Source organism: Saccopteryx bilineata, chromosome 12 (assembly GCF_036850765.1).
Source record: "Saccopteryx bilineata isolate mSacBil1 chromosome 12, mSacBil1_pri_phased_curated, whole genome shotgun sequence".
NCBI classification, from domain to species: Eukaryota; Metazoa; Chordata; class Mammalia; order Chiroptera; family Emballonuridae; genus Saccopteryx; species Saccopteryx bilineata.
Window position 1 is genome coordinate 8,134,216 of NC_089501.1, and position 12,233 is coordinate 8,146,448.

At 40.9% G+C, this 12,233-nt stretch overlaps 1 protein-coding gene across 4 annotated transcripts in view; it reads right to left on the reverse strand.

The window, feature by feature from the left end:
• The window catches only part of REV3L (REV3 like, DNA directed polymerase zeta catalytic subunit), a 187,195-nt gene extending 176,976 nt beyond the window's left edge, over positions 1–10,219 (reverse strand). For 2 of the 4 annotated variants that reach the window (XM_066247758.1, XM_066247757.1), the window contains exon 1: positions 9,758–10,219. In XM_066247758.1, coding sequence (XP_066103855.1) covers positions 9,758–9,896 — 139 coding nt within the window. In that variant the 5' untranslated portion in view covers positions 9,897–10,219. Of the gene's footprint in view, positions 1–9,384; positions 9,503–9,757 lie in introns of those variants that run through there. The other 2 variants (XM_066247759.1, XM_066247760.1) reach the window with 2 other exon arrangements.
• Between the last annotated feature and the right edge of the window lie 2,014 nt (positions 10,220–12,233).

The window sequence follows — 12,233 nt, forward strand, 5'->3', positions numbered from 1 at the left end:
CCAAAACCAAAACAAAATACCATGCACACACCAAAAGGTTAAACAGACTGTCATAAAAGGATTTCCCTTAATTTTAATTTATTTTTGTCTCAAAAATGCACACTCCTGCCTTTATCTGTATCTTACTTACCTAGGCACTATAAATTAACACAATTTTACCCAAAGTTTACTGTATCTTAACTCCCATTATTTCCTCTCCTATTAGTATCACTGTGATTAAAATAGCAGCCATGACAATATACCAATCTATGTCCCATTATTTTAATAAATTTCTAAATCTCTCCTTAAAATACGTAGGACTAATGACAACATTCTTTGAGGACTATTTAACCTCAACCAACCTACTTAAACCCAAATCATTTTCCACTCATACTTTAATTAAACAAATTTTAATGCAATCAATAGCAAACCAAGAGGTTTACTTAATTTTAGCAACCAAAGGAGAACTTGAAAGTTATCCTAATAGAAATGTCCTTTTTCTTTGGAAAATTTTATAAATACAATTCTAGTATCAATTTTTATGCATCTTTCCTAAATTCCTCTTCCAATACTCTAACCTTTATTATTATTTTTAAAAGGCATTAGCTACAATCATCATAACACAAATCCGACTATAATCTATTCTATAGAAAAGTTTTAAGCACTATTGGACAGAGCAGGCCCTCAAAGATTTCTAAGCTGTGAATATGCAGTTCTTTTAACAGTTCCTCTAAAGTTCTGTATGCTCTTCTTTCAACTATCATTATCTTCCTCCAATTATCCCTCAGGTTTTGGGGGCCAATGTGAGGCAGTGGAAGCTGAGCATTAAGATCCCCAGCCCCACACCAACAGACGTGGGACAAATCCCTGAGCTTGCCTATCTAGATATCAGTTTTCTTTATAGAAAAGGAAAGGATTTGACCAGAACAGTGTTTTCCACCTTTTTCACATTGTAAATAATATTTGTTTAGCACACTGACCGATAGGAGGGCATCTGGAGGCATAGACATAATACTTGGTGAAAAAAATTATCACTTTTTAAAATATATAATTACAGGAAAAAAGAGTTTAAATTAAGTTTGTAGTAATGTGAATTAATTTCAAATCCAACCTTTTTGACATTAGGGACACTATTTCAAAATAACAACGATGCTTCATTTTTTGCAGAACATACATACACTATTAGGCAGCCACCATGCAGCAAGTTAAATGGCATATCAGATATGCAATGCTGGGAGGATCCAATACAGGCAAAAACGAAGATTCAGGCCAAGAGCTGCCCCCCGAACCCCGGGCAACAAACATCTCTGCTACCCTTTCCTCTCATCACCAGTGGGCTGCACCTTGCACTGGGGACAGGCTCCTCAGGCATCAGGAATACAAACTCCAATAGCAGCTCCAGGATCCTTTCTCCACAAGTGGCTAACACACTCTGTGGCTGGCTGAAGTCGATTCCAAAAAGTAAAGCACCTCCTTTAATGCACTTAAAATATTGAAAGGAGTAGTAACTGCTAGCTGCTTATTATACTATCTTCTTACCAGAACCCAACAGCCTTCCTTCAGATCCCACTCCACTAGAGCCATCTTCCATTCCAGTAAGCCACATAACATTATCTCAAAACTCTTTTTTTTTTTTTGAACTTGCTTATTATTTATTTATTTTAAATTTTTTTTTTTTATCTCAAAACTCTTAATAGAAGACCTCAAAGAAAACTTAAACAGTATCGCAGTAATCATTTGACAACTGATTAGAACTACCTATGGTCTTTTAGTTTTGTTCTTCCTTATCAAATCCTGCAAACACAAAACTTAAAAAATTAACTTTGAATAGGTATTACATACACAAGGCAAAAATCATTTAAAAATTACCAAACAGTATACTAAAAAATGTAGTCTCCTACCTTTGTCCTCTAGGTAAACAGTTCTCATTATTACCAAACTCATGTATCCTTCTAGAAATATTTTTATATAATATGTTGATTTTTACATGTAAATATATATTTTATTTATTTTAAAACCACACAACTGGCAGGATACTATAAATGGAGTCTTGCATCTTGCTTTTTTCTCTTAATGTATCTTATATATATCATAGATTCACAATGTTGCCTCATTTTTAAGGACTGCTGCCTAGTATTCCACTGAATAGCTATACCATCATTTACTTACCCAATCCCCTACTGATTTATGTTCAGATTGTTTCCAATCTTTAGCAATGACAAATAATGCTCCCACAAATATTCTTACATGTTCATTTGACACATATATAAAATCTTTTAGAAGATAACATTCTTGAATAAAATTACTAGTTCAAAATATATGTGCATTTTTAATTTTGCAAATAATTTCCAAATTGCTTTCCATAGGAAATGAACACTTCATATTCCCACCAGCAATACCAATTTCCCCTCCCTCTCACCCTCCAAAAGTTATACTATATAACCAATCCTTCCTAATTTGTTAATAAAAGGTATGTTGTAGCTTCAATTTACATCTTCATTATAAATAAAATTGCACATCTTTTCATATGAATTCTCTTTGCTCATTATTTTCTAGGAGTTCTTTTTACATTAAGATAAATCAGTCTTTTGTGAAAAGTGTACACTTAAGATTTACCAATCTGCTTCTCTTTTAAAAAACTTTACGATTTTTTCCCTCTAGACAGAATTTTAATGTTGTAAAATTCAGCAATACAGCCTCGGTTCTATTTCATACTGTGAAAGGAGTTCATCATTCCTAGATTATATTAAAAATAATGATCCTAAGGCTCTGGCCAGTTAGCTCAGTTAGTTAGAGCATCGTTCCAAAACACCAAGGTTGTGAGTTTGATTTCTGGTCAGGACACATACAGGAAGTGATCAATGAATGCACAACTAAGTGGGACAACAAATGAATGCTTCTTTCCCTTCCACTCTCTTTCTCTCTAAAAATCACTCAACACAAAATTATTATTGTACCTTTTTTATTTGTTTCATACTGAAACCTTGTGACTCATCTGGTAGCCAACTTTTTATTTTTCCAGATGACTAATTCACTATCTTCCTATCGATAATTCTTATAATATACTAAATTTATATATATATTTATTTATTTATTTCTGGTCTCTGCTCTGTTTCATTGCTGTCATGTGCCAAAACCACACCACTTTCCAAAACATTTTTTTTTTTTTGCATTTTCTTTTGCATTTTTCTGAAGCTGGAAACAGGGAGAGACAGTCAGACAGACTCCCGCATGCGCCCGACCGGGATCCACCCGGCACTCCCACCATGGGGCGACGCTCTGCCCACCAGGGGGCGATGCTCTGCCCATCCTGGGCGTCGCCACGTTGCGACCAGAGCCACTCTAGCGCCTGAGGCAGAGGCCACAGAGCCATCCCCAGTGCCCGGGCCATTTTTGCTCCAATGGAGCCTTGGCTGCGGGAGGGGAAGAGAGAGACAGAGAGGAAGGTGCGGCGGAGGGGTGGAGAAGCAAATGAGCGCTTCTCCTGTGTGCCCTGGCCAGGAATCGAACCCGGGTCCTCCGCACGCTAGGCCGACGCTCTACCGCTGAGCCAACCGGCCAGGGCCCAAAACATTTTAAAATCAGTTTACATATAAATGAGTATAATAAAACAAAAAATTACTGGCTTGCTTTAATGTAAGAATCATTCTGGCCTGAAATGTAAGAATCATTCTGGTGGGTGCAGTGGATAGAGCGTTGGACTAGGACTAAGATGTGGAGGAACCAGGTTCAAAACCCCAAGGTCGCCAGCTTGAGAATGGGCTCATCCAGCTTGAGTGTGGGCTCGCCAGCTTAAGCGTGGGCTCACTAGCTTAGGCACAGGGTCGCTGGCTTGAAGCCAAAGGTTGCTGGCTTGAGCAAGGGGTCACTTACTCTGAAGTAGCCCCCAACCCCAGGTCAAGGCACAAGTGAGAAAGCAGTCAATGAATAACTAAGGTGCTGCAACGAAGAACTGATGCTGCTTCTCATCTCCCTTCTTGTCCCTCTCTCTGACTCTCTGTCAAAAAAAATCATTCTGCAGTTCCTATGTTGAAATTTATATAATCAAGTTTAACACTATCATCATGCAATTATGCATTTTGATTGACACTTATTTTGGTGCTCAGCATGAACCTCAAATCTTTTTTTAACTCTATTTATGAACCATATCTAAAAAACCAGTTTTTCCTTAATTTTGTACATGGTCAGTTTTTTATCAAATTATAAAATTACTACATGTTCTCTGTAGAAAATCTGAAAAATATAAAACATACCTCCCAAAGATAAACAACCTTTATATTTTGGTGTATTTTTTCTGTATATTCAATAAGTAATTATTTTGTAAACTGATTTGACAGCCTTTTTCCATATTACTATATATTCTTCTAAAAAATGATTTTAACAACATATTTTCTATTATATGAATATGCCCAATTTGTGTAACTGTTTCCTAAGTGTTGGACATTTGGGGTTGTTCTCTGTGATGACTATCATCTGCTGATTAATTCATGAAATAAATGCTTATTTCAAGCACTGAGGTAAGTAAGCTTTGACTGTATAATAGCAAGCAAAAATGAACACATAACCAGCATTTAGGGAGGTTATTGAGAAAAAAAGGTATTAATCTCCAACATGTATAAAATTATAACTATAGCAAGTGTTATGGAGGAGAGTTTATGGAGCTTTGATAGTCTATGATAGGGAAGGCTTCCCTGAGGAAAGATAAATCAAAGTTTAGGTGAAGGAAAGTAAAAACATTCTAGGCAGAGGGAACAACAGGTACAAAGTCTCATTGTGGGAGGGAGTATGGTAAGAATAGGGGACTGAAATAAGGCCAATATGGCTAGAACACAGAGCAAGGCAAGAGGAACATGGTTCAAGCCATGACTGGATAGAAAGGCAGGGGCCAGACTATGCAAGACCTCTTAAGATGTGTAAATGCCACCACACAAGATATATAGCTTTGTCCTTATCCTAAATGCAACTGAAAGTTACTGAAGCATATCAAGTGGTAGGGTGATATAATCAGGTTTGTTAAAGATCCCTCTCATTAGTGTAGAAAACATTAGAAGGGAACAGAATGGATTAGGGTAGGCCAAGATTAGGAGGCTATTGCTGCAAATGCATCCAAAAACAGTAGTTTTGACTAGGGTGGTAAATGAACAATGAACAGAAGCAGACGGATTCAAAAGATAATTAGACTTTGCCAAAAGACTTACATTCATAGATTAAATTCCCTAAAACTGGAATTACTGGGTCAAAAAAGAACATTTTTAAGGATTCTGACATGCATTGTCAAGCTGCTCTGCCAAGAGCAATTTTTGCTTCATCTGTAAATAACCTTGTATCTGTTCCTCTATGAGAATTAAAAAAAATTTTTTTTAAGTCCTTTAGAATGACTTAATCCATACTTCCTTCATGAAGCCTTCCCTGATTCCCCTTTTTTGCCACTTGAACATGTCACTAAACATGTCCTTCTTTGAGCCTGGCTCTTACACACATTTCTACTATACTCCAAACTATGTTTGACGTATGTTTACATATCTTTCACCTACACCACACTGTAAGCTTCTGGTGGGTAAAAGTTGTTATAACGACGGCACCTAAAAAAAAAAAAAAAAAGCCCAATATTACACAGTAGGTTCTCATTAATTGTTTACTGAATGAGTGGAGCCACATATTACCAGATTATACTGTGTTCATAGATTTAAGAGGGCTCTTGCTTAAGCCTCTGACTTAACTGATTGTTATTTTAAATCAAAAATAATACAAAAAGCTAATAAAAATTTGCTATTCAGAACTTAAAATACCTACTAAATAGAGTAACTAATTTTATGGTAAACTGCTAAATCTCAGTAGGTGCTCCTGAATCTAATAATTATATCAAATAGGTACAGTATTATGTAACCTTAAAAAATTTTTAAATTGTTTAGTAAATAAAGGCTATGAACAAACAAGATTTTATTAGAGAAATTATTTGTAATCTGATTGATAAATGCTATAGTTTTTAAAATTGTAGTCATCTCAAACTTATTTAACAATCCACAAATTTATGAAAAAGGTAAGGTTATTAAGCAACTATGTAAGTTTACAGAGCATTTCAGAATGATCAAGTTCTTAGGTTGAAACATTTGATTTCATGTTTTACAGCTAGCTCCTAGAACATCTACTAAAATTTTCACTAGCTGGAGAGACTTAGGTAGAGGACTGGCAGAATTCCTCTCAGTAATCTTAAAGACAAGCAGCTCCCTCTATAGTCTGTTTGACCTACTTTAATTACTTGCTTTGTGACCATCTCACCCACACTCTTCTATTTACTCCTACTCTGGATCTCAGCAGGGAGGCTTTCTGAAAGGGTAATTCAGTTTAACCTGGTGCTGAGAGAGCCATCCAAACTCAACACCGAGTTACATCAAACAACTATGCAAGACTTGGGATGTGGAAACTGAACAGCTTCCCAGGTCCACCCGAGTCAGTTCCTCACAATGAAGCCTGAAAATATAGAGTCCTATACTTATTTATAACCTTGCTTCCCTCCATTAAAACAAGTTACCAAAACACTGTTACACTGCTCAGTAATATCATATTTCCCCATGTTTAAGACGCTCCCACGTATAAGACGCACCTTAATTTTGGAGGTCTGAAATTTGGGGGGGGGGGAAGTATTACATAAAGTTATTGAACTCAAGTTTTATTCAACATAAAATTCATACAACTCCTCATCTGCGCAAAAAAAGTAGGAAATGCAAGTTAAAAAAATCTACAACCACTGTGTAAAACACACCCAATTTTTAGACCCCAAATTTTTCAAAGAAAGGGTGCGTCTTATACATGGGGAAATACGGTACATTGTTATGTCAAAACAATGTTCAAAACATTTTAAAAATGACTAAAAGAAAAGAACAAGAGTTTAAAAAAAATTCTACCACTCACATGAGAAAATTTAACTGATTCTCCCAGGAATCGGTATCTTCAGTCAACAAGAGTTTTAAGTCAGTCAGGATTTACCATTCAAATTTTAATATGACATTTTTTAAAACACCTTTTCAAATTCCACAAACTTAAGATATGGGAGCTTTTAAAACTAAGAAACTTAATTTATTTCTTAAATTACTCAAGGTATCCTCATAAAACAGGACAATCAGGTCAACTGAACTGTTTTCTAAAGTAGAAAAATACTTGTCATGAAATAACAGAAAAATTGAACTAGTAAGAATGTAATAAACCAATTAGATCAGAATTTTTAATATAAATCTGAAATCACCACTTTTGGGGGAAATTTTTTCTACTGCCATTTTTGAGGATCTCATTTGTAAAGCAAACTCAGTTTTAAAACATCTTGTCTCCAAACCAAGAGAAAGAATTAAGGACTTCCAAAATTAATTACTATATATGACTTAAGTGTGGTACTTTATTAACATAGGTTGTCAGGTGTACAATTTTTCATATTTTACTAATTCGCGAATCTATAAACATAGTTTATACTATGTATAAACAGTGTCTTCATTAAAAATCCTAGTATTTAGATTTTTACTAAGCCAGATTGACCACCCTTTTTAATTATTTTCAAGTTTTATTTTACTGGGTGGACTGAAATAGTTTTCTTTGGGGAAAGAATTTAGAAGCAAATAACTGTACAGTTTTTGTTTATGTTCAGTTAAGACTAATTTTACTAGGAGTTTCTGACATGCTAAAAATGCTGGCTTGATTTCTGAAAGCTGTACACTCTAAATGTATTCCAGTGACTTCAAATTTTCTTAACCTGTTGAGAAATGTTTTTATCTGTGAAACTGAACTATACTTAGAGCAAACTCAATTTGATAATCCTCAACAAGATGAAGTTTGGGTTCCTCTGTATCAAGTTTTATATTCTCAATGTATGTACAAAAAGTCTTATTTTTATATTCATTTACGTTATATATTTCAAGATATATTTTTTAAAAACAGTTTGGGTTATTTTCGGTAGGGGTGGGGGGCAATCTGTGTAGGATGTCCAGGAAGGGAAGAAATAAAGTATTTGTCATAAAGTAGTTCACATGTAAATATATTTTTAATATTGAGAAAGATGAAAGTATAATATATTCTTTATTTTTAAAGAATTTTTTTATGTAATAGAATTATTGCTAGCTCACAGTGAAGTTCATTTATTTCCACAAACAAAATTTTCCTATAAAACAGCTTGAAAATCACTCAGAGGTACATATTTAATGATTTGTGTAGAGGAAAAAAAAAAGTAGGTGTAAAAAAAGTATTCCAATCATACAAAGTGTAATACAGTACATAGAAATGCCACAGTATATCCTATGAACATGTCCATTTATAAATTGGAAAGCTGACTTAACAGAAGTATATCAAAGTCACTATCTTAATTCTTTCTTTGCACCTGAAGTAAGAACCAACAATATATTACACTGAAATTCCAATTAGAAACAAAGACAGCACCACTATATTTAAAAGGGCAGAAAATCTATCCTTCAGAACATTTTACACTTTCAACAAATTGTTAACAGCACTAAAATTCCCCATCTTACAAGTCCATATCATCAAAATCTTTTTCACTATTTTAAAAAGAAAGACTACCAAATTTCTCTAACTACAACACTGTCATTTTTAACAAAGAGAATTCACATTAAAAGATAAATGCTTGGAACGAATGCTTGTGTTTGAGGAAGCAGCAGTATTATCGTGGTAATCCACAGAAACTGACTAGTAATAAGATGAATGGTGATTAGGGCAAGGAGCATCAAGTGGGAAATGCTATCTAAAATCCCACAGGACGATACATTGGCTAGAAAATCCTCCCTTTCTGGAGGCAGCTCCGTTATTTCATGTAGGCAGTTCAAAGCACGTAGAAAAGCAAAACAACTAAAAACACCTAGCAAATTTGGCCCCAGCTCTATTTATATTATCATAAACTCCCAAAAGCTTTTGAGAAAGTAGCTTCTGTCGCTGCTGTCTCCCCACCTTGTTTTTCAAAATAGTTTTTTGTCGGCATAGGAACATTTAAAATGTTCGTGTTGTTCAGTTTAGCTGTGGTCCCTATGGAATGTATTAAGTAGCAGGTTGTACGCCGGCCACCAAAAACACACACGTCCCGCTTCCATGGACGCACATTTCCCTGAACGCATTGCACCTGAACACGCCGCCCCGTCCCCAGACTCCGAGTCCGTAAACTCTAAGGAGTCACGACCTACACACACAGCAAGCAGAACACGGTCACTTCAATGAGAAAGATTATCTGGCCCCAGGCGCCACTCTTCAGCTTATACAGCATCTCCGGAAGGGGCAGAGAAGAGCGCTGGGGAGGGAAGGAGAGGAAGAGCGACTGACAACAGAGCTGACACTAGCCCACTCCTCTAACAGCCATTTCCAGAAAAAGGCACTAGGGAGACGGAGGGGGAGTTCGTGGTCCCACCAGCGACTGACCTCAGAGCGGGCCGTGCGAACCCGTTCACGCAGGACAAGGCGCGGCCACCTGGCCCAGCAGCCGGGGCCAGAGCGGTGCTCGCGGGCGCTCACTTCCCTTCCCGCGACCCCGAGCGCGGCTCCGGCTCGCGGCCGCCACACGCCGTGTAAACACCAGGCGCCCGCCGCCTCCCCGCGGAGAGGCGCAGCGCGCGCGCGGACCCACATTTTTGCGCCTCTTGTCACGCAAGAGAGGAGAGGCGAGGAGGGCGGAGGGGAGAGAGACGCGGCAGAGCTCCGCCGAGGGGGCCGGCGCCGGCGGCGTGCGCGCGTGTGCGCGGCAGGGGGGGCACCGGGCGCCCGCCGGCTCCCGCCCGCGCCCCGCGCCGCTTACCTGCCGGGGTCGCCCCGAAGACTCGCACTACCGGCACCTTCTTGACAGGGGCCTGGTTGAGGGGGGACTGGCAGATATCCAGCCCCTGCAGCGGGCTGGCCATGTAGTAGTCGGCAGTCACTATCCTCACTGAAAACATGTTCGCCGCCGCCACCACCGCCTCCTCTTCACTAGCGACCTGGCAGCGGCAGCAGCAGCAACAGCGGCAGCAGCTCCTTCCACAGCGGCGGCCACACCGCGGCGGCGGCGGCGCCCCCTCCCCTCCTCTCCTCAGCTGGTCCCCCTCCCCTTCCACACAGACACCGTGAGCGGCGGCGGGCGGGGCGGTGCTGCCACGGCTGCCGCCGCCTTTTCAAGAGCACCCGGTGAGGGACAACAAGAGACAAGCCCTCGCGCTCTCGTCGGTGCCGGTGCTGGTGCTGCCGCCACTGCCGCCGCCGCCGCCGGGAATCACACGGGCTCGTAGGTCCCAGGCTGCAGCTCTTGTTGCCATGATGATGATGTCACGGACGCAACCACTGGGGGAGGGGAGGAGGCTGTGTGTGTGTGTGTGTGTGTGTGTGTGTGTGTGTGTGTGGCGAAGGGAGGGTAGCGAGTAGTTGGGGGAGGGAACGCGGCGCGAAAGGGAGGGAGCGGGCGGGCGCCCGGACGGGACACCCAGGCCGAGAAGGTGTTTTCTCCCCCGCCCCCCGGACACGCTACGAGGGAGGAAACGGGCGGAAAGACAGGCCCGCGCCCGGCGCGGGGAATCGATGACTCGGCCAATGGGCACGGCCACCTGGGTGAGGGGCAGCAGAGAGGGCGTGGAGCGCCGATGGCATGGATGGGCTTTGTGGGGCTTGCGGGAGGGGTGGCCAGTGTTTCAGGGTCGTTTTGGCGGCTAGGCGGGGTTGGCCGGAGCTGCGGCGCTCGCCTCGCCGACCGCCATTTCACTTCCCGCAGAGAAGGCGGGGGCAGCCGCGGAGACGGCTTTTTACAAGGTAAGGAAACCGACTCGCAGGAGGAAGGAGGCGAGGCGCAGATCTCGTGCCGCCACTGCCTCGCGGGAGGGGCGGGGACGCGCGAGCGCGGGCCTCGGCCTATAAAAGGGCCGGCCCAGCGCTGCTTCTCGAACGTGCCGCGCACTCCGCTTCGCGTTTGTTCCCAGTTCTGCAGTACCTGCGGCCGGCCTGCTAATGAGGCTTTTATCTCGCTCAGCTCGGCTCGCCTCTGCTTTGCCGGGAGTCGGCAGAGGCGGTGCACAGGAATGCCCACTGCCCGGCTTTTCTCCCGCCCCTTTTCCTCGGTGCGCACCTCGGGTCGGCAGGCTGCGTCCCTGGCGCGCGCGTGGACTTGTAAGGACTTGTCAGCGGCTGGCGGCTTCCCTCCTCCCCCTCCCTCCCCTCCAGAGGAATGTAGGATTAACAGCCCTTCCCAGAAATTTCTAGCCAAAGAGAAAGGCCAGTAGTGAAAGTCACCGCATTAGATGCGTACTCCCAGTGTTACTCATTAATAGGTTGTGCTAGGTTTTATTAGACGAAGGCTTAAAAAGGGTGGGGGAGGACCGTTACACAAAACAACTTTATTCAGAGAGTGGGAGCTAAGGGTGCAGTTATGAAATCGAAAAAAAAGGGGGGGGAGGGTAAACTGCTGTATTGGCCGTTATATCGGAGCCGATAGGTTTGGGGTTTTTTTTGTCTGACTTGGTTGCCAATGTTTGGCGTGACCTTGAACAGATAATTTGGTTTTTAGGCCTCAGTTTCCTCATCTGTTAAATGAGAGTTTCGCTTAAAAATCCATAACGATTTCTTCCCAACAAGAAGATGAAAGCAATAGGAGGCAGAAACCATGGTTTCAAATTAGAAATATGCCACTGAATTAGGACTTTTGACAGTCATTTTCAATCTACCCAAATTAGAGATAATTCTTTCACACTGTCATACAGGTGTCTTTTAATGAATAGTAGGTTGCCATTTGAAGTGGTGTGAGAGATCCTCGTTGGAAACCATTGTGGTTCTTCAAATAGAAAAATCAAAGGACATAAAGGAACAGATCGCTAGTAAGAAGCGTCTGTAAATTCCATAACCAATGCTAATAAGAATTTATGTTCCAAGGGATTTGAGACTGATTACCACAGTAAATTAGCCTGCAGTTTTCAACCTCAGAGCATGATTATAAACATAGGTGGCAAGATTTCTACTGATATATGGGAAATTACCTAATAATAGTTTTAAGAGGCAGAATCTCTTAAATTGATTTGTTTTAGAAGGCTATTGAAATGAGTTTAAAATAGAATTATTGTGTTAAATTGCATTTTCTGGCAAAATAAGTATTTTGTACAAGCTGAATGTCAGATGTACAATGCCAGTGATTCTCACAGCATCCTCTGGCAGTGTAGTGTTCTTTAAGGTTGAATATTTTGGCCCTGGCCAGGTGGCTCAGTTGATTAGAGCGTGGAACCGATTGCCATTGATCCTAGTCAGGGCACATACAAGAA